This window comes from Bison bison, unplaced genomic scaffold (genome assembly GCF_000754665.1).
Source record: "Bison bison bison isolate TAMUID 2011002044 unplaced genomic scaffold, Bison_UMD1.0 scf7180017864032, whole genome shotgun sequence".
NCBI lineage: Eukaryota > Metazoa > Chordata > Mammalia > Artiodactyla > Bovidae > Bison > Bison bison.
In genome coordinates this window covers 1,822,794-1,837,892 of record NW_011494604.1, presented here as the reverse complement: position 1 = coordinate 1,837,892, position 15,099 = coordinate 1,822,794, and the positions used below count along the sequence as shown (strand labels likewise).

At 46.4% G+C, this 15,099-nt stretch overlaps 1 protein-coding gene across 1 annotated transcript in view; it reads left to right on the top strand.

Moving 5' to 3' along the window:
* The first annotated feature begins 2,876 nt into the window (after window positions 1-2,876).
* MYLK (myosin light chain kinase) overlaps window positions 2,877-15,099 on the top strand; it is a 201,150-nt gene continuing 188,927 nt past the window's right edge. Inside the window, exons 1-2 of the mRNA XM_010834271.1 lie at window positions 2,877-3,117; window positions 8,827-8,994. Of these exons, the coding sequence (XP_010832573.1) occupies window positions 8,830-8,994 (165 nt within the window). The 5' untranslated portion in view covers window positions 2,877-3,117; window positions 8,827-8,829. The remainder of the gene's footprint in view (window positions 3,118-8,826; window positions 8,995-15,099) is intronic.

The following is a 15,099-nucleotide window of genomic DNA, read 5'->3' as shown; positions in this document are numbered from 1 at the left end:
AATTATAGTCAGGGGCTCTGGCTCAGGCTTTGATTTCTTTTTGCATGTGACTTTTACTGCAGAAAGCTTCTCTCAGCTGGTCTCATTAAATCTCAAATTAAGCAAGAATCCCAACAGGAAGAGAGCAGCTCCAGGAGACCAGACCTCACTCATTCACACTGTACGTTCAGTTGGCTGTGTTTATTTGGTTTGATCCCCTTTAAGAAAATTAAAAAATAACATTCTGCCAAAGACATGGGCACTCAGGGTACAGCTGCTGAGTGGATGCCCTCCTCGCGCCCTCGGTCTGCTGTTCTGCTCATGTGGCCGGGCTGGTGAGAGCAGCTCCTCTGCTTGCAGAAGCCAGCCCTCCTTCATTGTGTCTTTCAAGAAGAAAGGCCCAGGACATTCTTGGGGAGGGAGGGGCTGTCGGTGGGTTCAGAGAAGAACTCAATTGTGGTGGGGTTGGGGGAGAAGTGGGCTGGCTTTGCCTGATTTCCCTTAGGAACCCAGGAACCCATCAGAGTCTTTCAAGGATGCCAGCAGGAAGCCCAGAGAGTGTACCCAGGGTGTGGTGTAATTGTGCTCACTTCACACCCAGCAAGCCTGAGAAGCTAAGTGGAGAAAGGATGTACGACTTCCATGCCAGGACTAAAGCCAGGACTGGCACCTGTGTGTCTGGAACCAAATGCCAGTAGGCCCCAGGGGATAGATTTTTTTAATTGTTGTGGCCTGCTCACCCATTCCTTTCCCTACATCCTTTCTCTCACATTCACATGTGCGCTCCACAACAAAATTAAGTAGCGCCTTAGTTTGGAAGTGATGGTTTTTAAGTGCTTTTTTTTAGCCCAACTTTCAATTTATTCGTGTATTTCACAAGCACTTATTGAGAGCTTACTGTGTGCTCATCTGTATTCTAGGCATTAGGGATACAATAATGAATGCAACACACAGAACCCATGACCCGTTGCAGGAGCTTGTGTTCCAGTGGGGGAGACAGATGTTCATCAAATAACCACATGACTACATAGGGGCCAACTGTGACGTGTATGATAGATACACCTTCCACGATTTTGTCCAAATTACCATCCTTGGTTCTGTCCAGTTCAAAATAACTTTCCAGCCATGTTGCCTTCCAAGAGACCTCTGTCTAGGAGACCTAGATCTCAATTCACCTCTGTTCCTCAGTGGTGAGTAGCAAGTTTTTTTTTTTTAATTCAATTTCTTCCTTTATTATCCATAAAATACTTGAATAACTGGCATGTGCAAAGTCTAAGGTCTTCCAGAGTCTGGGGTGCATATTCAGTCTTAACCAAGAATTCAGTTAACCTGAAGGTGTTACCTTCATCTGTCTCTGTCTTCAAATCTCTCTGGTCCACATGTGTTTAGCCTTTCTCCTTGGGAAAAAGAGATGGGATAGAATTAGGTATTGATTCACCTTCTTTCCCATCTTCCCCTCAAAGCCACACACCAATACTCCTATCAAACCTCTTTTCCCTTTTCACTGTGTGCTTTTCAGAGGACAGAAGAGGAGACAGTGATGGCGGAGTTGGTACAGGGGAGGCTACAGCAACAGTTCTCAAAGTGGGCCATGCAGACTTTGGGGGCCCATGAGGTTCTTTCACGGGCCCAGGAGGCCCAAAGGTTTTTTGTAATAAAATGTCATTTGCTTCTTTCACTCTCTTTATGTCTCAAGTGACGTTTTCCAGTGGTTGCAAATAGTGTGATGTTATAACTAGCTGGATACAGAAGCAGACATAAAAATCTGTCTTCTATTAAAGAAATAGAAATTAAATACAAATGAAAGGAATTTTCAAAAATGAACAACTCTTCTTACTAAACTTTTTCTTGGTTTTATTTTAAAAAATATATTTTTCTTTAAAAATTATTATCTATGTTAATATAATGAGATCATTATTAATGTTTTTGAATGAATTAGTATTTCTTTACTAATAGTACAGTAAATATGTAATACAGTTACTATTGATAGCAGCAATTCACACATATAAGCTCTTTGGGGTCTTCAATAATTTTAGGAGCATGAAGGGCCCTGAGACCAAAACATTTGAGAACTGCTGAGCAAGAGGCTAAGGAGTCAGCTAGGTGTTAGGAGAAGACCAGTTACTCAGGAATCAGACGTGAGCCAGCAGAACAGCTTGTGTGCATGCTAAGCTGTTTCAGTCATGTCCGACTCTGTGTGATCCCAATGACTGGTTCCTCTAATTCCAAATCCTTATTTCTGATTTGGACATCTGCAGTCTGTCCCAAGGTGTGAATTGTATAGGACGAAAGATTCCTTTGGAACTATGGAAATACATTCTCTCCTCCAGAGGAGAGGGACTGGTCTGGACATCACCTTGCTACCGTGCTTTAGAAGTGTGCACTAGGGACCAGTTCTGAAGCTCTCCAGGGGTCGGGACCAGCACTGCTAGATCTTCTCAACATGAACACAATCTGTGGAGTGTGGGTCAAATCTCAGCCCAGATTCCTTAAGATGGTTGCAACACAGGAGTCCCCTGTCCATCTGCTCTCTGGGCTTGCTCCCACTCCAGGGATCATAAACCAGGCTTCTTCAATTCAGGGAGGAGGGAGCTGGGTCTCAGGAGGCAAGGGTCCCACCAGCCTTGGGTAGTCATCCTAGACCAGATGTTTCTAGAGCTGGGTTGTATTCCAGGCCAGATGTGGAGTTAGGGGTGGGTCCAGCCCTGCCAAGGATTCAGCTCTTGGCTTGACAGCGTCCTCCGTTTGCTCTACACTCGGATTGGAACGTGCAGCTCTGAACAAGTCAAAACCTGTGAGCTTCCACTCTTGGTTTCCCCGGGACTCCACTCAGAGCCTCTGCAGCTGGCAGCCAGGGGTTTCAAAGGTCACCCCAGCTGGGCGGATTGAAACAACAGATCTCTCTGACCGAGTGAAATTGGCTGCCCAGTGCAAGGCAAGTTGCAACATCTGCGAGCAGTCAGCCAAACGCCCCTTAACTTTTCAGCCTGGCCCTGGGTTCTGCGGCAGCCCTGGCTCTCCCTTACTGTCCTCCTTCTCAGACAGACCTTGGACAGGCATCTCGGCGGTACCTCAGTGGTGAAGTGGCCGCCCACGCGTATCCCGACTCCTGGGAGAGCTGCCCAGGGAGAGGCCACGGTAAGGCGCGTCCTTTGTCTGGCGTGTGGCCCTGTCCCACTGCCTGCTCCCGTGGGTAATGGCAAGTCAGCGGGCTCAGCCCACAGCCGAGGAGCAGCTCGTTCCAGGATTAAGAGCGATTAGGGCATTTGTCGGGATTTGAGGGCTCTGAAGAGAGAGGATTAAGGTGGAGAGAGAGAGCTGTCATTGCTGGGGGCATTTGCACCTGGGTGGTTTGCTGTGTCTGCTGTGTGCCCGTGGCTCCGTGGGTTCATAGCCGACTGCCCGGCTTCCAGTACAGAGCCCGCTGGGAGCCCTTCCCTGTGGGGAAGGTATTGTATTTCCAGATGCCTTGCTGCCAGATCAGGAGCTTAAGGACAATGAGCATTTGAAATGTGTGTACTTTGGGTGGGGAGGGGGCAGCTGGTTTCTCTAAACTTCTGCTGTATAACAGGATTCTTGATTTAAAACGTCTGAGTCTTTGTGCCTCAGTCTTTTTGCCCTCTCTTTTGGCCGTCGTTCCATAGTTGAAAGGGTTCCTTTCTGGGTTCAAGAGAGAATTTGAAGTGCTTTTGATCAAAATAAAGTCAAATTAATGTAGTGCTGTTTTGAATGATGAAAAAACTCTGCTACTTATGAAAACCCTATTTGGAGGTGAGCTTTGGCCCATGCCTTGCGTGTGTGTGGCAGGGTGTGGCTTCCAGCTCTCAGACCACTGCTCTTCTGATCCCCTCTTCTTTTTTTTTTTCTCTTCTTCTATTCCTTTGATCTGCATTTAACTCGTGTTGAATGGAACCCCCTAGCTAGGTGTATTCAATTCTAGTCACTGAGCACTGCTCTGTTGGTAGAGAAATTACTGCAGAAACCACCCAGCCCCGCTGGTGCTCTTGATTGGAATGTGGTCCCTGGGCTGGATGAGGGATTAGAAGGGAACAAGGGTGTTTTGTATTATTATTGTTACTATTATTATTATTCTGATCGAGCATTCCAAATATGTCAGTAATCGTTCACTGGCACTGTGGACAGGATCTGTTTATGTGGCTGATGGCAGGGGGTGGAGCGATAGGCTGAGCAGAGCTGCTTGGTGTACCTAACCCAGCTTGGGAGTGGGCTCTGGTTAGTAACCAGCCTGCTCACCCACCCTCACTCCTCACAATGCACTTGCTGCACTGACTTGCCTGTTCTAACCTGAAGCCAGACTTTCCCACCTGGCCGGGGATAGATGACTTACTTCTGTGTTCTGTGTTTGAGGCTGAGCATATTCCTTTGGCTGATAGCATCCAAGACCTTCAAGAGACCTCAGAAGGTCAGAATCAAGAGGATTAATAGAGAGGATTCTGAGCCTGATGTCACTACTCTTAGTTTCCAGCTCCCGTGAAAGTAGAGAGGAAGAGTCTTGTGTCTTCCAAAGCCAGAACTGAGAGCAGAAGGGAGTGTTACACTCCCCGTCCCCCTTCCTTTGTGCAGTTCCAAGCCTCTGCCTATGGCATCTCCCATTACTGGGGAAAGCAGGAAATGCCTCGTCTGAGTCTGGGGTCCTCCAGGAAGCCCACAGGGTATGGCTGCGATCAGAATTCAGTTTGGTTTCCACTTCTTAGCTCTGTGACCTTGGATTACTTGGAGTTGACTTTCTGAGCCCTGGTGTCCTCATTTGTGAAAGGAGAATAATCAGAACTGCCTTGTAGGACCAGGGATTGAGCGAGATTAGGGCCCAGCATGATGTTGGATGCCCGCACCCTGCCTCTTCATTGCTGGGACAAATAGAACAGTGTGCGGGGGCTGCCAGGGCCCCCAGTCCCTCCTACCCACCTTCTCATGGTCTGCCAGCTGCTTCCCACTGCTGTTATACAATAACCGCATGCAGATACCCTTGCTCTGAGGACAATCAGGCTGACCTGGGCTTGCCGTCCTTGGTGGAAAGGATCTATCCTACAGGGTGGGAGACTTGCTTTCCCTTTGGGAGCTGGATGATGATGTTGACAGCTAGCATTTACTAAGTGCCTCTTATGCTGCCCTGAGTGTTTTACGTACACTCTCATTCAAATCCTCCCCTCAACCTTGTAAAGTTATTATCATTCCCATTTTACAAAAAGGGACACTAAGGCCAGGAGAGTTGAAGTACCTTGCCCAGGCCACAGCTGAAATGTATCAGTGCCCTGGATTTGTGGCTGGGCATGACCCCTGTGACACCTGCCCTTACTCGACCTGATCACCGCTGTGCTGGCAGCCCAGTGTGTCTGCCCTCTCACTTCAGAGGCAGTGGAGGAGGGTAGATGGAGAAGGGCCCCTCTGGGGCATGGTCCTGGCAGGCCCTGCAGGATGTAAGAACCCCATTCCTCCTCTACCCCATGTTACCCCACTCATCACACACACGTATAATTGTGCACTGCTGTATCCCTTGTTACACAGCAGATGTTTAATAAATATATTTTAAATGAGTGAATGACTATATCCTGATTCTTGCCATTAAAATTATATCATGATTACTTGGAAATGGTTCTGCAAACACATACACAAACACAATGATATAAATATGGCAAAATAGTAACTGTTGAATCCAGCAATAGGTATTCAAGGTACTCACTTTTTACCATTCTTTCTATTTTCCCGTTTGAAGTTTTCCATTATGAAACTAATTTTTGGCTTAAAATTTCTATGTCAATCAATTCCTATTATTATTTTCCTTGTAAATATATACTCATATAAATGCCTGATATAGTTAACCAATTCTCACTGTTGGGTATTTAACTGTTTTTTTCTATTTCTGTTTAACTAGATTATTTTTCTATGTATTTTCCTATAAATAATGTGGTAAACATTCTTTTATGTAAATTTGGAACTATATCTCTGATTTGTTCTCAAAAACACATTTCTGAATGTAGGATTATTGGGGAAAGAAATGGACTATTTTTTTCAGAATCTTTTTTCCAAATTGCTTTCTAGAAAGATTGCATCCATTTATACTCCTCCAAAGGATATGAGTGGTATCCATGGTCTCACTAGTATTTGTTATCTTTCTTTTTAAATGTCAGTTTGGTTATTTTCTAAAAACAATGACTTCTTCTTAATTTGCACTCTTGGATTCTGATTGAGGCTAGACAGCGTCCATTTGTGTTGTGGTCATTTATCTCCTGTGAACTGTCCAAGTGATGGCTTGCTCATTATGTCAGCTGTTTTCTTGTATATAAAGTATCCTAATCCTTCATTCTTTTTTGTTGTTGTTTGTTGTTTTTAAATCCTGGGGTGCTTTGTCACTTGTTTATCTGACTGTGTTGGGTCTTAGTGGCAGCACATGGGATCTTGGTTGCCTCATTCAGGGTCTTTTGTGCGGCGCCACAGGCTCTCTAGTTGCGGTGAGCGGGCTCAGTAGTCGCAGCACGGGAACGCCAGAGCACACTGGCTTCAGCAGCTGTGACACACGGGCTCGGGAGTTGTGGGGTGCTGGCTCAGTTGCTCTGCAGTATGTGGGATCTTAGTTCCCCAAGCAGTGATGAACCCATCTCCCCTGCATTGCAAGGCAGATTCTTAACCCCTGGACTACCAGGGACGTCCCAGTCCTTTATTCTCCTTGAAAGCATTGTATCCCAGATCATCATTCCCCTTTTAATGTTGTCGATGGTATGCTATGACACACAGAAAGTCTCAGGTCTATGTGTGTGTGGTAAGAGATCTCCGCTTTTTCCCTTATTACCTCAACCTCAAACACCCTTCCCACCAGCCAACTCTGACTGCTTACAGGAGGCAAGAGGACCCAGTGGTTAAGAACAAGTGCCACACACCTGGGATCAAATGCCAATTCTGCCCCCTGCTAAATGCCATGGGTGCATGCTAAGTTGCTTCAGTCCTGTCCGACTCTTCGTGACCCCATGGACTATATAGCCCTCTAGGCTTCTCTGTCCTGGGATTCTCCAGGCAAGCACACTGGAGTGGGTTGCCATTTCCTATTCCAGAGGATCTTCTTAACCCAGAGACTGAAACCACATCTCCTGCGTCTCCTGCACTGGCCGGCAGGTTCTTTACCACTAGCGCCACCTGGCCCTAAGCAAATTTCTTAATCTCACTGGGCCTCCATTTCTAATCTATATAATGGGGGTGATGAGATTCTCTGTCTCCTAGTATTGTAAGGAGAAATGAACTATTGTTTATCAAGTGCTTAGAATAGTTCCTGGTATATAGTAAATGCTACATAAATTTGGTTTTCTTTGTTACTTACTGCAGTGAACCTGTGAGTCTTATCATTTTGAAAGGATTTTGTTTGCAAAGCTGATACCTCATCAGTGAAAGAGAAAGCTAGGTTTATCAAGCAGGGGATGTATCCATTACAAACAAACCTAGGTCTTTGTTATTTTAACTTGTACTTCAAAATACATCTCTCTTTTATTTTTGTTAGATGTTATTAAATTTAAAACTAATTATATGCCCAGACACTACTGTTAATCTCTGTCAGCTTGTCCCATTTGGCATGGGACTTAAGCCTGTGACTAAAGATCCCAAGAAAGTGAACAGAAAAATAAAAACTAGAAATACTCTTTAGTTTAGCAGGTATTTGTTAAATTGCAGTCCTCTGATAGGTCAGGTATGTGGATTCCATGCTGAGTAAGAGTGGACACATGGTCCCCAGTGTGGGTCCCCAGAATGGAACCATCCCAGCCCGGTGAGGCACCCACCTGGTTTAGAATCTGGAACAAGGATACTTGGGACACACTCCAGGGGGTGGCACGGGTGTCCAGCAACCTTGGCTGGGCTCTGACGACCTGGTTTCTCTCCACTGCTGCCTGTTTTCCCAGCGTGCTGCTCCAGCCTTCCTGTGGACTTCAACAGCTTTCCCACTCCCCATCTTTCCAACATATCCCTTCTCCTTTTATGAGACCCAGAGTCCATTTCTGAAGTTTGCAACCAAAAACTGGTTCACACCTGTTAATGATTCCATTTCTAGAACTAACCCGAAGGAAGTCCCTTTGTTCCAACTGACCTGCCAGCCCCCACAAACAGCGAGGCCCTGGACCAGGTTTTCTTGTCAGTGATGCCATCATTGTGCTTTGTCTCTTTGGGCGAGTGACTTAGCTCCTCTGGGCTTTGCTCATAAGTGGAGGAGTGAGCCTGGATAACCTTAAAATGCCCCCTTCTCTGATGTCCTGTGGCCTTTGAGGCTTTTTCGCAGTCTGGTCCGCAGAAATGGGATGTCCTCCCCAGCCTTGCTTCCTTCCCTGCTTTCAGCCCCACACTCTTGCCTCACCTCACCCAGACTCCTTGCCGTATTAACCTCAAACTCTCTCCTTCCTGGGAGTATGGATCCCATTTTTCTTTAGCCTAAGAGCCCTCACAGTTCAGGCAAAAGCAGCTTTACTTCCTACCAAGAGTGCCTAACGTGGATACTGATTCTGAAGATTGAATACTATTCAGCACTGATTTTATATACCCATTGTAAGAGCACTGAGAACCATCTGGTTTTTCTGTTCCTGCCCCAGCTGCCCCTCTCCTGAAAGTTCTCCATAGGATTTGGGGGAGCCCAGGACACGGCCCTGGGAGCTGCTGTCTGGGGTGGGCTGGGCCTTACTCCTACAGCTTCACGAGTTGAGGATAGAGCCTCTGGTTCCCAGAGAGGAGCTCCAGGTAGACCCTGACCTAGTGAGTCTCCCTGTAGAACCCAACCAGCGCCCTGGGTACCCGGCCGCCTATAGGGAGGACGGGCTGTACTTTGTCTGACCAGATCTTCCTTCTTGTTTGCAGACCATGGGGGATGTGAAGCTGGCCGCCCAGACACACGTTTCCAAAACTTCCCTCACTGTGGATCACTCGAGAGTCAGCTCCATGCCCCTGACTGAGGCCCCTGCTTTCACTTTGCCCCCTCGGAACCTCTGCATCAAGGAAGGAGCCACCGCCAAGTTTGAAGGGAGGGTAAGCAGTGAGGCTGTGTGGGTGGCTCGGGCGGGGAGTGGGGCGGTGGAGGTGGGGGTGCTTGGGTGGGTAGGGGGGTGGGGAAGTGGAAGTGGGCTGGGTGGTTGCTTCTGTTCCAGCCTTCTCAGCAGGCTGACCTGGCAGAAAGCCTGCTTTCCTTTGGACCCTCATATAAAATGAATACAAGTCCATTGGCCCTATTTCTTTTGTTTATAATTGACTTTGGGTTGTGTTGGAGAATTGGGGGTTGGGGAGGGACATCGAGATGTTTTGCTATTTATGCAAGTCATGCTCTGGTTCATGCACCTGATTATAGGAGAAGGGCAGTGTGATGGCAGGAAGTGTACAACTTGGGCTTAAGTGTATGTGTTAGTCTCTCAGTTGTGTCTGAATCTTTGTGACCCCATGGACTGTAGCCAGCCAGGCTCCTCTGTCCATGGAATTTTCCAGCCAAGAATACTGGAGTGGGTTTCTATTCCTTTTTCCAGGGGCTCTTCCCCACCCAAGATCAAACCTGGGTCTCCTGCATTGCAGTGAATTCTTTAACATCTGAACCATCAGTTTAAAGATGTGCCCTCAAATCTGGACAGTGGAAAATGAACTCTCATTTTTCTCTTACTTCCTACCTGGAAGGAGTATTTGGTTAACAACCTCTTGTGTATCAATCTGGTACATCCAAAGCAGTGGGGGTAGGAGATCGTACTCCTTGTTTCAGTTCTGTCACCTTTTGCTAATAAGTATTAGTCTCTTGCCCTTACTGGGCATCCATTTCTTCCTCTGCAAACAGACAATGATATTTCCTTGTCCACCTTGTACTAGAAAGGAGAAGAAGATGGGAAGACTATCAGTAAGAATATTGAGGTTATGCCCAGCTGGACAGACCGTTAGTAAGCTGCTGGCTCAAGCCATCAGGAAGTCAGATCATCAGCTTGACTTGGAGATGCACGTGGAAGTTAGGAGGTTTGCAAGTAATATTTGTCCTGGATTTAACACAGGCAGTCTTCCCCCAAGAAATGCTTTAGAAGCTGGAAGGCTTTGAGCAAAAGACAGTTGAGATGATGAACTCACAGGTTGCACTTTGAGTCCACAAGTTAAGTCTGTGGATGGAAGGGGTCCTGGATGTTGCTGGGCCTTGTCTTTTGGCTGTGTGGTCATAGGTAGAGTATTCAGAGGTATGTTATGTTATCTATACAGGCCTGTCTAGTTAACTGTTTGCTGGTAGATCTGATGTTCCTTGTCATATTGTGTCTTTTACTTAAAGAAGGGGAATGTTGGTGATGCTGCTGAGGGGTCTGCTCTTCTCTCTGAGCTCTGTCAGGATGAATGCTCTTTTCTGTTGCTCTGACTGTGGTCCCCCATACTCCCATTCCCATAACTGGAAGGAAAGAAACAACAGGAAAAGTCTCTGGGGATTTAGAAACATGAGTAAAGTTTTAATATATGATACAACATGATGAACACTGAAAATGAGCATGCTAAATGAAAGAAGCCAGACACAGAAGACCACATATTGGATGATTCATGTATCTGAAATGTCCAGAACAGACAAACGTATGACAACAGAAAGTAGATGAGTGGTTGCTGATGGCTAGGGAGGAGGAGTGGGGAGTGACTGTTGAAGGGTGCAGAGTTTCTTTTGGGGATGGTGAAAATGTTCTGAAATTAGATATTGGTCATGGTTGCATATGGTTGCATATGGCTGTACATGTTTGGATGGCATTATCAACTCCATGGACATGAGTTTGAGCAAACTCTGGGAGATAGTGGGCTTCCCTTGTGGCTCAGCTGGTAAAAAATCCACCTGTAATGAGGGAGACCTTAGTTCGATCCCTGGATTAGGAAGATCCCCTAGAGAAGGAAAGGCTACGCACTCCAGCATTCTGGCCTGGAGAATTCCATGGACTGTATAGTCCATGGGGTCACAAAGAGTTGGACACAACTGAGCAACTAAACAACATGGTTGCACAGCTTTTTGAATATGTTATAGAACACTGGATTTACACTTAAAAAATTAAAAGTGAACTTTTGAAAAAAATGGCTTAGCGAAATTGATCCATCTTAGCTTCTGTAGATGGAGAGGTGTTGTTTCATTTGCTGACTGTGGAGGTCATGAAGGAGCTGAGCCTTTGGGCTGTTTGATTGGAACCTTTGTAGAATGAACACTGACCCAGGAGTCCACACATTGGAGTTCTCTGTTGCTCAGTTACCCTCAGGTTGGCAGGTCAGACCTTCTCTGGACCTTGATTACCTTATCTGAGAAGAAACAACTAGTTGTTTCTATATTTTCTGGCCTGTAGGGATGTGAAAAGAAAACAAATTGAGGAAGAAAATGGTAAAAGCAGTTCATAAAGTCAAAAAGTATAGTAGTAACAGTATTTTTTTAAATGAGGTAACATTCAAATATGTAAATTTGACTATCTTAAACAAATCAATGGCATTTCATACATTCATGATGCTGATTACAGTATTCTTAAAGCAGAGCATTCTCTAGGTGAGCATTTTATTTTGCTTATATTGAGAAAATAGTTGACTTTGTATGTTACATGTGGGCTGTAGGTCAAAGTGAATGTGTTTCTTAGAAGTCAGCCTGTGGAGCTCCGTTACCACTCATCAACTCCCTGGAATTAACCCAGAACACCACCATGACAGCATGCTGGTGCATAGTGGACACAGAAGGAAGAAGATTCCAGAGAGATGTTCGGCGGAGTGTCTGGGCTTCATCTGAGAACTTCCAGAGAAAAATACAGAGGGAAGATCTTTCACAGAAAGTGCTTTATAAACTAGCGTGTTGTGAGTGTGTATTATCACTGTAGCAGAGGACACAAAGGAATGCCTTGCATCAAGGTAGAGCCATGTCAAATGACTCCAGAATGAGGAAGTGGTTGTTTTGATACCAAAATGCGGTTGCGCAGTGAATGCACCTGATCTGGCAGCCTCAGAGAAGGGAAAGGTAGAGTCTCAGTGACACGAGCAGGAATTTTCTGTTTTAAAAGACCGAGCACCAAATGGGGCCACCTCGTCATATCCTTTAGGCTTTTTCCACTTTGTGGCAGATGCTTTGGGCCAACATGTGACCCACAACCAGCCCCCTTCGCCCTTTCCTTTTCTGTTCCAGAAGCCATTGCACAGTTTGCCTTTGCAGCTTAGAGTGGCTCAGTGACACATTTGGCTGAAGTCTGCTTGTATATTTTTGGGAAAACTCTCGCTTTTCTGATTAAAACAAATCACTGGTTCTCTCATATTCCACCTCACCCTTGCTTCCTATCTTAACTGCTGATTTGATGCCTGGAGCTCAGGCAGTCGTATTGAAACTATGACGGAACAAGCCTGAATACAAAGGGTTGGTCAGTGTGGGCATGGGCAGTGTGCATGGTAGTGGAGGGCACAGCAGTGGAGGGAGCATAAAGACCAGCAGCTAAGACACAAAAGTCCTAAGGCTTAGGCAGTTTCCCAGATAGGATCTTTGACTATGGTCATTCACACCGGAAATTTTACAGAAAGTGTTCCTAACTGATAAACACCTAACGAGATGTACATGGAGATACTGTCTCTTTAAATGATGGGAATAAATAGGGGAGAAGACACAGCACAGAGAAGAACCAAAAAACCCTTTCAGACCCTTACCAAATCTACCAACAGTGAGGGAAGTACTTGAGTTGAATGTGCTGCGCAGATAAAGCATCCCAGAGAGATTTGCTCCTCCTTGGCTGTGGCCATCTGGCTTAAACCAACAGGGTCTAAGGCTTATTAAGAGGAAGTCAACCATATGGTGTTAAGTGATGATTTAATGTCATTATAGAAAACTACTATTTGATCAGGGTCTACTGCTTAGGCCAAAGCTACCTACCCCCTCCTCTTTCTGTTTTGGCTCTGCCAGCTTAAGAAGATTGTATTTTCCCAGAACTCATTCAACTTTGGATCCATAGCTCATCAGTACCACATTTAGACAACCTGAACCCACATTGTAGAAACCTGTTTCGTCATCTGAACACACCGTCACGTAAGAGCAGGGCCTCTTGTCTGCCCAAGGGATGCACCCAGTGGAACCACGCCAACACTCAGAACTCTGAAATTCTCTACCAGAGGGCCCTGAGCCCACTTCTAACGCCATCACGGGCCTCTTCCCGTGAGAAGACTTTCCTGGGACTGAGTGGGACGATGGTCAAGGAGAGCGGTTTGCTTAGGGGACTAAAAAGGTAGATGAAACTCAGGTGTGGGGATCTGTTGTCCACCTATGGGCATAGGAGGGCCAACAGTGCAGACGCAAGTAGGGTGTGGTGTGCCGCTGCCTGCGGGGTGTTACTGGGCCCAGGGTGCGGGCAGCCTCCGTGGACAGGTAGCCAGGCGCCCACACATGCCAGCAGCTCACTGAAATGCCCCCTCCTGTTCTGCTGCCCATGAGGGCAGCCCAAGTGCCAGCAGACTGCCTCCCCCACACAGAGCCAAGTACGAAAGGAGTGAGATGGTAGGAGAAAATGCTGGAATTACTGGAGATTTATCCCCTTTTGCCCTGGAATTCATTTTTATCAGACAAAGCAAACATGTTGATAGGCCCTGGCTGTGCTGTGAATCAAATGAGCTGATATTTGAGTGCCTCTGAAGTACAGCCCAAATGAGGTTTCAGTCCAGACTGAGGGGCTCAGTGTTCACTGAAGGGGCTTCACAATAAAGGGCTGGCCTGGCCTCATCATGGAAGGTGGAGGAAGGGGCCAGAGAAGACTTGATCCATGACAACGTGAATAACTCCTCAGTTTCCACTTTAACCAACAGTGGTATCCTTCCCCCATTAACTTCTTCCCAGTTCACTTCTAACTCAGAAGCGCTCAACCACTTAGAGAAATCTGAAGGAAGCATCTAGTGTGCTTTCTGTCCTCAAAAATATTTTTTGGGGGAAGGGGGGGCGGGGCTCAGCTTACAGAATTTTAGTTCCCCAACCAGCTATTAAACCCAGGCCGAGGCAGTAAAAGCTCACAGTCCCAACCACTGGACCGTCAGGGAATTCCCTGTGCTCAGAAGTATAAGTTTTAACCACAGGTTCTTAAGAAAAACTTGTGTGTATAAAACAGTAGGATATGACAGTATAATTAAATGCGTGAAATAGTACAATTAAATAGTTTGTACTATAGGAATTTAGAGGCGATTAAGATGAGGTTTGCAGTGGTTTGGAAACTGATTTCTTGCTTCCAGACTTTGGTCCTCCCACTTCGTCCTTACAGCCTTACAGGTCTGCCTGTCACTTCCCTGCTTAACATCCTTGAGCCTGCGATGAGGTTCCTCAGCGCTGCCCACAGGCCCTTCCGGTCAACTCCTGGCTCTCCAGCCCTGAGCCCTTTCCTCCTTCCTCCCTCTAGCATCGCTTGCCCAGCCCTGCTCGCCCACACAGATGCAACATGGATACTTTGTTCTGCTATCACCTTTGTGAGAAAGGGCTAACAAGGAAGGCATTTTATCTTCCCTATTGATTAGGAATGGGCACAGAGTGCACCGGAAGGGAACCAGCATTTGTCATTGCCTTATTGGTGTCAGGCATGTGATCTTGGTCCTTTTGTCCTCATGGCAAAGTAGCTTTGTCCCCATTAAAAAAAATTTTTTTTAATTTATACAGTTTTTAAATGTTATACTATGCTTATAGTCATTTCAAGATATTGGCTATTTTTGCCATGTTGTATAGTACATCTTGGTAGCCTATCTTACACCCAATAGTTGTACCACTTACTCTCCACCCCTAGAGTGCCCTTCCCCACCCTCCCAATTGGTTCAGTTCAGTTCAGTTCAGTTCAGTCGCTCAGTCGTGTCCGACTCTTTGCGACCCCATGAATCACAGCACGCCAGGCCTCCCTGTCCATCACCAACTCCCGGAGTTCACTCAGACTCACGTCCATCGAGTCAGTGATGCCATCCAGCCATCTCATCCTCTGTTGTCCCCTTCTCCTCCCGCCCCCAATCCCTCCCAGCATCAGAGTCTTTTCCAATGAGTCAACTCTTCGCATGAGGTGGCCAAAGTACTGGAGTTTCGGCTTTAGCATCATTCCTTCCAAAGAAATCCCAGGGCTGATCTCCTTCAGAATGGACTGGTTGGATCTCCTTGCAGTCCAAGGGCTGTCT